We start from the raw sequence: 12,134 nt of genomic DNA on the forward strand, positions 1-12,134 counted from the left end.
GGGAGCAGGTGCTTTACCTGAGGGTTTGGCTTTATCTTAAAGGAGGATATGCATGCAGCACAGTGATTTTGTCCTCTCCAGGTCTTTCTAGAAAACATGGGAGGAAACATACAGGGACTTTACCAAAACCTAGTTTAGAAATAATCAAAATGTTTCCCCCCAAAATTCCCCAAATCCTGTGTCTTCAGTTACCTGCAAGCTGGAGACTCTGTCTTATATCCTTATATCCTTATATCCTCTATCTTATATCCACAGTCTAGCCTGGGTTCCTCCTTATGGTAGCTGAAAAATAAAAAGTTGTTTGATTAATTATATATTACCTAACCTCAAATAATCTCTGATGCCCTTTTCCCCACACAGATAGAGGGAAATGTATCCAGAAAACTGGACCCAGGTAACAGAATTTGTGCTTATTGGTTTCCCTGGAAGCTGGAGCCTGCAGATCATACTATTTTTGGGGCTTCTGGTGACATATGTGGTGACAGTCATGGGAAACTTGCTCATCATTATGCTTAGCTTCTCTGACCACCGCCTACACACCCAGATGTATTTTTTCCTAAGGAATCTATCCCTCCTAGAGCTGATTTTAGTCTCTGTTGTTGTCCCTAAAATCCTGGTCAGCATCCTCACCAGGGACTACTCTATCTCCTTTGCTGGCTGCATCATGCAGTCCTACCTCTATTTCCTCCTAGGCACCACTGACTTCTTCCTCTTGGCTGTCATGGCCCTGGACCGCTATCTAGCCATCTGCCGTCCATTACACTATGAGACTCTGATGAATCGTCCCATTTGTGTTCGACTAGTAATGGCTTCTTGGATTGCTGGTTTCCTTTGGGTGCTCTCTCCTACTATCCTTATGGCTAGCTTGCCTTTCTGTGGCCCCAATGTCATTGACCACTTCTTCTGTGACAGCTGGCCATTGATGAGACTCTCCTGTGGGAATACCCAACTTCTGGAGCTAGTAGCCTTTATACTTTCCACAGCTGTTCTTCTGGGCTCCCTGGCACTGACTTCTGTTTCCTATGCTCATATCCTTGCTACTGTCCTGAGGACTCCAACAGCCACAGAACGGAGGAAGGCTTTTTCTACCTGTGCTTCACATCTTACCATGGTTGTCATTGTCTATGGCAGCTCCATCTTCCTTTATATCCGTACATCAGAGGCCCAGTCTATGCTCCTTAACAAAGGGGTCTCAGCCCTGGGATGTATCATCACCCCACTTCTGAATCCATTCATCTTTAGTCTTCGTAATGACAAGGTGAAGCAGGCCCTAGGAGATGCCCTGAGATGGCACAGAAACATTTGTGCCAAAAGACTGTAAGGACCTTGGGAAATGGACAGGGGATCTCTTCATAGTTTGTGAGCAAAAAGTCCCAGGTGACAGGCTACTGCTGTCTCTTGGAGTCAAAGAAGAGATTTCATCCATAAGCAATGGAGTCAAAGAAGAGACATCACCCACAAGCAATGAAAAAGGTTTTTGGTGATTTAGCCATGTTTTAGCCACAGATAATGCAAGCACCATTGTTAGAGCAATCTTTAAACTGGAGGGATGCATTGTGGTCTACTATAAAAAGCATTGGGTTTGAAGTCAAAAGGCTTAGATTTGAGACCTAGTCTTCCTACTTAATACCTATGTGACATAAAAATAAGTAAGGTTCCATCTGAAACTGTTTCTTCATTTATAACAGGGCTGTTCAACCTTAGGTTTTTATTGAAACATAGACAATATATTTTGATGTGACATTTTAGTGAGAGCTCTGTGGTAACTCAGCTTCATTTACTAATGCATTTATGTAAATTTCTATGCTTGTAGGTGGGCCTCATAAGTTGCACTGTGGGTGCATGGGGCCCATGGACAGCATTTTGGACAACACTGATTTATAATATGAGGGGGGCTGGTCCCTTCCAGAGTTAAGATTCTGTAGCTCCTCAGTTCTGATATAAATGCTTTATAAACCTCATAAAGAACCTTACTAGAAAGCATTACATATGGAATGTAGTGTAATCCTTGAGGGGAAATGGATATTTAATAAAATAGAGGGTTTTCAACCATTTGTGATGAAAAGAGCAGAGCTGAATAGAAAATATGACATTCAAACACAAGACTCAAGAAAAGCAGAAAAAGGTAAACAATAAAGAATAATCACAAGGGACTCAACAAAGTTGCACTGTTTATATTCCTATATGGAAAGATGATATCCCAAAGAGGTCAAAAAAAGTAAAAGGACCTATTTGTGCAAAAATATTTATAGCAGCTATTTTTGTGGTGGCACAAAATTGGAAATCAGGGAATAGCTGAATAAGTTGTGGCATATAATGGTGATGGAATACCATTGTGCTATGGGAAACGATAAGGGTAGGGGCTGGTTTCAGAAAAACATGGTAAGATATATATGAATTGATGCAAAGAGATATGAGAAGAACCAGGAGATCATTGTGCACAGTAATAGCAAAGTTGTAATGATGATCAGCTGTGAAAGACTTGGCTACTCTGATCAATACTATGATCCAAGACAATTCCAAAGGACTAATGATGAAAAAAAACACTATCCACTTCCAGAGAGAGAACTGATGAGCTCTGCAAAGTATATTTTTTTACCTCATATTTCTTAGTTTTATGAAATATGGCTAACATGGACATACATTTTGCATGATTTCACATAAATAATTGATATCATATTATTTGCCTTCTCAGTGGGATGGGGGAAGAAAGGGAGGGAGAAAATTTGGAACTCCAAATTTAAGAAGAAAAGGCTATTTAAAATGAATAAATAACTTAAATGGGTTTTTAAAAGGGGAAGGGTTCTATGGCAATGAGATCCTGAGAGCGGGCTTAGGCAAGCAAGTGAGGTTGAGTTTAGCTGCTGAGACCCAGGAAAAGAAGCAGCATTGTGCTGAGTTGCAGGTAGAGGACCTTAAAGACCTAGAACTGTATTGTCTTCAAGGCATGGGGAAGAATTTTTCTGAGTGATGGGAAGGAAATATCACCCCTCACTTGATAGATGAGTTGTATCCACTGGACAAAACTCCATTCTCTCTGCTATGGCTATGTCCCCAAGTATGTGCACGGTACATTTTTCTAAATGTATACATACTTAGAACATGGATGGCAGGCTCTATAGTATGCTTCAGAGAGATCCAAGTAAACTCTGCATAACCTCAGTTATCCCATCTTTGAGACAGAAAGAGTGACTTGAAAGTGGATAATGTCATCTTCAAATTGGAAGAATGGCAGTATGGGGGAGTAGAAAGAGTTCAGGATTTGGAATAAAGAACTGTTGACAACTATAAGTTATGTGACCATGGCCATTTAACCTGAGCCTCAGTTCCTCCACCTACAATGTGGGGGTGATAATTCATGTCCTGCCTACTTCATAGAACTTTTGTAGAGATCAAACGAAATAGTGAATCCGAATTGCTTTGAAAAACTTGAAGCTCTAATTAGAAACTAACAACAATCCTAAATAATAGGTAAGTCAACAAACAAATAAGAGAAGCAATCAGTAATTTCATTAAAGATAATGATGACAATGACCACATTAAAAATGACAACAACATAAAAATTTGTGGGATGCAACCAAAACAACAATTAGGGGAATATTTATCTTTAAATGCTTAACATCAATTAAAAATAAAGAGCAAAACCACAAATCAGACCTTTCTGATTGGCTTTTCCACCATGTCCCCACATTGGGTATATTTCCCTTTTTTCTCTTCCCCAGTCATCTCCTTTGCTGGAGATAAGGTAGCTGCATCTATCTCTACTTCTTTCCCCCTGAGTACTATGTGTTTTTTATAATCTGTTGGCTTTCTCCACAGGAATGTAGTATTGTCTATTGTCTAAGTCTGTTCAAAGCAATACAGCATAAAGGGGGGGAAACTGGGGTTTATAAAACCATGACATCTTCAACTGCCATTTTTCCTGCCTCCATTTACAAGTTATGTATTTCAAATACCTGCTCTTGTCAGTCATCTCTTGAACAGGTTCACCACAACTACTACATGAACCCACTGATCCTATGATATCTGTGGCTCTTAAGTTACTTGGGTGATGTCTGGGGTGCTTTATGAACCTTCTGCAGTTAAGCTGTAAGCAGAGCAGGTTCACATGATGTGGTCTGAAAGATGTCAACAAAGGAAACTGTCCCAAAATATCACTTCTAATCCAAATGCCATTATATCAGATACTCCATTCTTCAAAATTCATTTTTCCATGTATTTTATTGCTAAAAAATTTATTTATTTTTAATTTATGGAATCAAACACGCATTTAATTTTTAAGCTAAAAATTACACATTTCCACAAGACATATCTTAAATGAAAAAAGAATATCTGTGTATAGAAACATATAGTGTAAATTTCAGATAATTTTCTATTGTGATTTAAGGGTTCAACATAAGTAAGTGCCATTAGATAATAATATTCAGTTGTTTCAGTTATGCCTAACTCTTCATGACCCATTTGGGGTTTTCTTGGCAAAGAAACTGGAGTGGTTTGCCATTTTTTTCCTCTAGCTCATTTTACAGATGAAGAAACTGAGGCAAACAGTGTTAAGTAAGTTGCCCAGAGCCACACAGCTAGTAAGTGTCTGAGGCCAGATTTGAACTCAGGAAGAGAAGCCTTTCTAACTTCAGGCCTGACACTCTATTCACTGCATCACATAACCACCATTCAATAATAATAATGGCCAGTATTTATATAGTGCCTTCTATGTTCCAGGTAGAGTGTAAAGCATTTTACAAATATTATCACACTTGATCCTCAAAACAATCCTGTGAGTTAGTTGCTATTATTATCCCCATTTGAAGTAATTGAGGCAAATAGAGCTTAAGTGGCTTGCCAATGATCACACAGCTAGTAACTGTCTGAAGCTGTATTAGGAGGGCAGAGTTTATAATCTCAAAGAGGATCATAAACATGTCTGAATGGTTCGGAACCGCCGGATATAAGAAACTCTCAAAGTAGAAGGCAGAAGAATCAAAACATATATTTAGGCTCCACAGTAACCAACCCATGAACCAGCATCCCCATTTTGATATATTGATCAAAAGCTTCCAGGCCCAATAAGTACGCCTTGAAAGAGTAACCAGGAGGCTACAGAGAAGCATGATTGCGTAAAGCAAAATCATGCTTCCCCCTCTATGGTAAAAAGATTACCCACTGGCCTGAAGTCCTTGTTCAGCTTCCCCCCCTAGGTCAGCTCCTGCTTCTGCTGTGGCTGTGGCTGTGGCTGTGGCTGTGGCTGTGGCTGTGGCTGTGGCTGTGGCTGTGGCTATAGCAGCCTCTGGCTCCAACGGGAGCTGCTTTTAACCATCCGGCTTCTGCGGGGGTGTAAGGTATGCCAGGGAAAGCACAGGTTCTTTCAATCTGCTTAAGCAAGGTGAAGGGGTTGACCAGGAAAGCACAGGTTCTTTCCATCAGCTTAAGCAAGGTGAAGGGGTTGACTGGGAAAGCACAGGTTCTTTCCATTAGCTTAAGCAAGGGAAGCAAGGTGAAGGGGCCGACAAGCTTACTCCAGTCCAACATACAAACAGCATTCAGTTCAGGGGAAAAAGCCAAACTAGTCAAGGCCACTTGTTGACTAAGTGCTAAGGAGCCCATTTTTGGTTGCCAACACAGAAGCCAAATTTGAACTCAGGTCTTCCTAACTCTAGGACAAACACTCTATACTGTGCATCATCTACCTGCCTGTAACAGTGGAAAGTTAGGTAGAGGAGAGCAGGAGGAAATTTTTCATAAGCAATTTACATCTACTTAATAGTGCTATCTGGAGACACCATGGATTAACGGAACTCTGGAGAAGCATCAACACCTCTGTTGGCAATTGGGGGCTGTCCAAAGTGCTGAAAAGGAAAACTGCTATAAAAAAAAAAGTTAGTGCATTGTGCCCTAGGCTACACATTTGGAACCAAGGAGCAAAGCACTTATGTTACCACACTTGCAGTCACTTAAATGGTGACAGTGTCCAATTCATCTACTAAGAAGACCATGCAACTATGCTGACAAAGCTGTGAAAAAAATTCTAGTTTTCTGCTTGATCTTATATGAAAATTTCTTCTGTGTGTGAGTGAGGTATTGTCTTGAGGCTTTTTCAACTTCTGTAAAATGGAGATGATAATTACCTCTACTTCAGGATTGCCATGAGGATCTGATGAAATAATGTATGTCACAGTAGGCTCCAGCTTCCTCATCAGAAAAATGAAGGTGCATGAGTCTCTTTCCAATCTAGATAGAGCACTTATCCTGTGATGCTATGTAAAGAGCTCTTCAAAACCTTGAACTCATGAGACCTTTCTCCGTATTAGAGTAGTTGGAGGGACTATATATATATATACACACATATATGTATGTATGTATATATGCATATATATATATATATATATGTATATATATATATACTCATAAAAGAGGCAAGGAAAAGCTTTTACAATGGAGGGGATGAGGGGAGGAGGTGAGAGGCAATGAGTGAACTTTACTTTATCAGATGTGGCTTAAGGAAGGAATAACATACACACTCAATTGGGTGTGAAAATCTATCTTACCCTATAGCAAAGTAGAAGGGAAGGGGATGGGGGAAAGATAGAAGGGAGGGCGAATGGGAGGAAGGGGTAAACAGAAGCAAAACCTTTTGAGCCAGGACAGAGTCAAAAGAGAGAATAGAATAAATGGGGGATGGGTTAGGATGAAGGGAAACACAGTAAGTCTTTCACAGAATGACTGTTATGGAAGTATTTTGCATGACTACACATGTATAACCTGTATCGAATTGCTTGCCTTCTCAATGGGGGTGGGTGGGGAGGGAGGATGGGAGAGAATGTGGAACTCAAAGTTTTAAAAACGAATGTTAAAAATTGTTTTTACATGCAACTGAGAAATAAGACATACAGGCAATGGGGTACAGAAATCTATTTTTCCCTACAAGAAAATAGAGGGGAAGGGGATAAGAGAAGGCAGGAGTGTGATAAAAGGGAGGGCAAATTGGGGGAAGGGGTAATTGGAATGTGTGCCATCTTGGGATGGGGGAAGGGGAGAGATGGGGAGAAAATTTGGAACTCAAAATCTTATGGAAGTCAGTGTTGAAAACTAAAAATAAATTAATTGAAAAAAAGAAAATCAACATGAAAAAGATGATTCTGTGAAGAAATTTACTATCTCAAGAAGTGAAGGTTGTAAATTTGAATAAGAAACAGTGAATTGATAATGAACTTGGAGTAAAGCTGCTTGCAGCATGCTCTGGAAATCTGTCTGCGGTAATGAGCTGGTCAACATTTTTATCATTGACTTGTAAGAAGGCATGAATGGTACGTTTGTCAAATTCTCAAATGATTCAAATCTGTGGAGGATAGTGAATAAGTTGCATGATTAAGTGAAGATCCAAATAATTTCTAGCAGCTATAACAGTTTGAATTTAATAAAGATAAATGCAAAGACTTACACTCAGTTTCATAAAATTACATTCACCCATAGAATAAAGAGGAAGCCTGTCAAGACAGCCATTGTCTGAAAAGTGATCTGGTGATTATGGAGGACTGCATGCTTCTTATGAATCAATATTATGATGGAGAAATCAATCTTGGACTATATTTTAAGAGGAAGTGACAGTATAATCATCTGCATTCTAGACTAATTAAACCATACCTGCAAGGTTATGTCCTATTCTGAGAACCACATTTTAGAAAGAACACTGAAAAGCTGAAGTGTGCCTAAAGAACCACAACTTTAATGTTTTAGGATCTTAAGTCCATGCTATATAAGAATCCACTGAAGGAACTGAAAACATTTAGCTTGAAGAATAGTGGCTTCATGTGGATACAATAGCTGTCTTTAAGTATTTGAAGGCCTAATACCTAGAAGATGAATTAGATTTGTTCTATTTGGTTCTAGGCAGAATCATAAACAATGACCAGAGGTAACAAAGTGGCAAATATAAATTTGGTCTAATTTCGAACATTTAGACTATCAAAAAATTAAATGGGATTCCTCTAGAGAATGAAGGTTTCCCTTCAATCCAAGCCTTCAAGAAAAAGGTAGATAACCACTTATTAAGTGTGGTATAGAGGAAATTCTTAAACTAGATGGTGGCTGAGACCCTTTCCAAACAACAGAAACACTCTCTGATTCTGAAAAGGTATAGGAGGTGTGGCTAGAAAAAATGTTACTACAAAAAAGATCTGGACATTCTTGGAACTATAAGCAAAAACACAATTAACTGTGACTGAATAATCAAAAACATTAATGCTAACCTGGAATAAGTATAGTATCCAGAAAGACAGTCTCACTGTGGTCTGTGCTCATCAGACCATTTCTGTAGCATTGTGTTCCATTCTAGGAATAATTTGCTCATGATCTTTGGAGGAAAAACCATTCCTCTTCATAATAAATGACATAACAGGAGAAAGAAGCTAGGCCTAGGCTCATAAATGTACTAAATTTCAGAAGGACAGATTTTAAAGAAGTCAGAGGAATGATAGCATTCTACTTTGCATCTTCTACCTTGCTTGCTTTCAACTACATGGAACAAGAGGTCCCTATGCCAGGTGCCCCTTGGTATCCTGCTTCCCCCCACTATGTTTTCATGACTCCTTTTGTGTACTATCTCTACCTTTAGATTATAAGCTGGTGAAGGGAAAGGACTATCTTTCCTTTTATTAATTTTATCCCCTGCACTTAGCCCAGTGCCTGGCAAATCATAGGCACATAATATTTATTGAATTGGATTGCATGGATAGGGTGCCATAGCCTAAAATTATGCTGGCAAAGTCAGACTATTTTCAGATATTATGCTCTGAGCATCAGGCACATATTGATATAGGTATAGATTTGATTATAAGAGAGTCTTATTGTTATATATTTGTGAATCTAGAGGTACATGAGGGGCCATTTGCATAGACACTAATGTGGGGTAATGCAAAATGAGTTGAACTTGGATTTAGGAGAACTAGAATCAAATACTAGCCCTGACACTAAGGACCTTGCAGTCCTTGAGGGAAGCAGTCAAAGAAAAATTGAGATGTGGCTATTGTTCTAGAATACTAACCCCAAAATGTATTCTAATGCATTATGATCTTTTTTGTTCAAGATTCCTATAAATATTACCTCAAATTGTGTTGGGGATACAGTCATATCTGAGAACATGGGAAGTCTGTGCCAGTTTGTAGTGTCTCTGTCTAACTTTGAGATGCTTAGATATTTAGAATACGCTGAATTAAATAAAATTTTTCTAGAAGATTTTGCTTAAAACAGGGTGAAGCATTAACAATCTTTACTTCAACAATAATCAGCAAGCAATCATTTCAAAGCCTGATTGGGGAAGCTGAGTCAAAGTTTTTACTATTTTTCTTCCCATTCCATAGCCTTGTTTCCTTTGCCACTTTGGAGACTACATTGAATTAGTGCATATAAAGGGTTAGGATAATCAGCACAGCTGGCCTTGTCCAATACAGAGAATGGTCGCTTGCTCAGGTACCATGATTTCAAGGGAAGACTACCCCTTAAAAATAACTCCCTGAAACTTCCTGACATTCTTCTCTTAGCTACACTATCTGAAGGAGAATTGAATGAATGAGTATTCTCTTTAAATAATGAAATAATAATCATGGACAGGCCAGTGCTCATAGTATCATTTACACCATAATGTGAAATAGTTGTATCAGATTACTTTCCTTCTTATACCAATATGAGATCAGATATACTAAGGGAAATTGAATTGTGATGAGAGGATAGGAGGAGAAAGGAAAGGAGGGAGAGAGAGGAAGGGAAGGCATAAAGGAATTCTGAGAACAGGGCACTTTCAAGGAAGGCAGACCTGGGCAAGATAACCCACATGGGATACTTTGGACAGCCACTACATAGCTTGAAGACCATGGGAGAAAGATATGTAAAGGATAGTAGGAGGCAATCAAAAGCAAACTTCACCTAAAAGTATCTCTCCTGACCTTTCCTACTACCAATTTGTCCTTTCCCATGACTCATGTCTTTCTCATTAGAGCTATACCTAGAAGAGTGAATTCTGGGGAAAATAACACTATATTGATACTCTATCCCTTCACTAATATGTATACAGAGCAGTAACTAGGGTAAGAAATCTGATGTTTTAGTAATGGTTACCAGACTTTAGAGGATGCCAACAAGATTATCTGGGACATGCTTTCTTGCTCCAGTCACCACATCCACAATCCCCTCCACACATTTACTGAAGTAGCCAATTCTTCGTTAGCATAGAAAATTTGAGGTGTCTTGAGGTGTGCCTCCTCCCAGCAGCCACGCCTCAAGTGAACACTCCACCATTCCCTAATCCCTTCCTTTATTTTGCCCCAGTCATAAAATTTCCTTGTTACAGTTCTGAATCTATACTTAGGTGAATTTAGGTTTAACTTTAAGTTGATAAAGAGAATCACGTAGCCTGAGAAATATATGAGAAAGTGGACTGACTATCTTCTTTGCCTTGGTGATGACAGATGGCCATGAACTACATGGGTATATATAGATGAGTCTGAAATCTTTATGAGCCCCAGTTAGACAGGGTATCTTTTCTCTTTCCGCTACTACTTCTGCAATGCTTTGTCACTGTCAGTGGGAATGCAAAGACCCAAATCATAGAGGTCAGTATGTACACATGGTACTCGCAGAATAGCTCTGGCTTTGGGTCACAAAAGAAGAAGTTACAGTAATACCAAAACCACAACCAATACTCAGCCTCTGCCCTCAAGAGATTAATTAGACTGTTCACATTTAATGAATATGGGTCAAGGTGCTTTAGGGATTCCAACTCCCCCCCAAAAAAATAAAGTAAATTTTAATTGATTGAATTGGGAATGAATTAATAGTGCAAAGTTTGAACAACTTCGACTGCTGCTGTCTCAGATGTTGCTAAACTTCATGTTATTTGGGAAGAGAATTCCTTTCTCAGGTTGGAACACTCTATTCAGAGCAATGGAGTTATCTGCACCCTCTGATGTTAAAACCTCTAAAATAGCAATGGGAAGAAACTCAGGGGAATGAGACATTGGACTGGGTAAGTGAATCAACTTGATGGTCCACCTGACTTTTCAGACTTAATTTTTCTCCTCAGTCCTAATTCAGACTTTGGCCAAATTTCAATAGACTTTTGAGTCATAAAGAACATGGAGGCATGCTATTTTTCTTTGCAGAGTGCCAATTCAGAAATGTGGTATAGTGGAGAAAATAAAAAAAAAACAGCATTGAACTTAGAGTCAAGGAGAACTGACTTCTTTCCTTGGCTCTACCATTAACTTCCTGTGTTACTTCAAGTAAGTCACTTTCCCTCCCCCGGCCTCAATTTCTTCACCTATAAAAATACAGGTTTTCAAAATATGACCTTTAAAGACCTTTCCAACTCTAGAATTACATAATCTCTTGTAAATGATAATTCTTCATTCATATTCCTAAATTATTGGGATTAACCACACAGGGAGGACCAAAGTCTCAGCCATTATACATGAATGGCATGAAGAGTTTGTCTGGAGACTCTGGGGTAGTCAAAAGCTTCTGGAATTCTATAATCCAAGACTGGATCGAGTGTTTCATATTTCTCCTTCTGGTTAGAAGTGATCAGTTATTGTAATTTCTGGATGGAAATAATACATGTGTGTGTATGTGCGTTTAGTGAAAGGTAATGAAGTGTCTGTGTGGTGGATCAACCACCTTCTTGCTTTAGATGGGACAATGGGTTGTTAGCAGCGGTGTGCTAATATCTAACAACCAGCTCTTGCAGGGGGAGGGTAACGTATGCGTGTCACACTTTTAACTTTAATCTATATTATTAACATTTTCCTATCATTTTCTTAAGTCTCGACAATCAACAAAACAATAAATAAAACCCTAATTTATAATATTTGCCCATTTTCAAGGTGTAAATACTCACACTGAAAATTTCACAATAGGCCAGTTTGAGGCCCTTGGTGTTAGTGGAGAGGATGTTGGAATAGATGTCAGAAGACCTAATTTCTATTCTCAATCAGCTAGCAGTGTGAGGCCTTGAGGAAGTTAGTTAACTTCTCTGAGCCTCAGTTTTCCTCTTCTGTAGCATAGGGGATTTAGTCTAAATGATGTCCAAGATCCTAGGGAGTCAATGTGGTGAGGGGAAAATGTACTGCTTCTGAAAACAAAGGACC

At 39.0% G+C, this 12,134-nt stretch overlaps 1 protein-coding gene across 1 annotated transcript; it reads left to right on the top strand.

Moving 5' to 3' along the window:
• The first annotated feature begins 370 nt into the window (after window positions 1-370).
• On the top strand, window positions 371-1,321 carry LOC118835898 (olfactory receptor 6T1-like). The gene has a single exon (XM_036743193.1). The coding sequence runs from the start codon at window positions 371-373 to the stop codon at window positions 1,319-1,321; it is 951 nt and encodes a 316-aa protein (XP_036599088.1).
• The last annotated feature ends 10,813 nt before the right edge of the window (window positions 1,322-12,134 follow it).

The sequence above is a fragment of the Trichosurus vulpecula genome, chromosome 2 (genome assembly GCF_011100635.1).
Source record: "Trichosurus vulpecula isolate mTriVul1 chromosome 2, mTriVul1.pri, whole genome shotgun sequence".
Classification (NCBI taxonomy): domain Eukaryota; kingdom Metazoa; phylum Chordata; class Mammalia; order Diprotodontia; family Phalangeridae; genus Trichosurus; species Trichosurus vulpecula.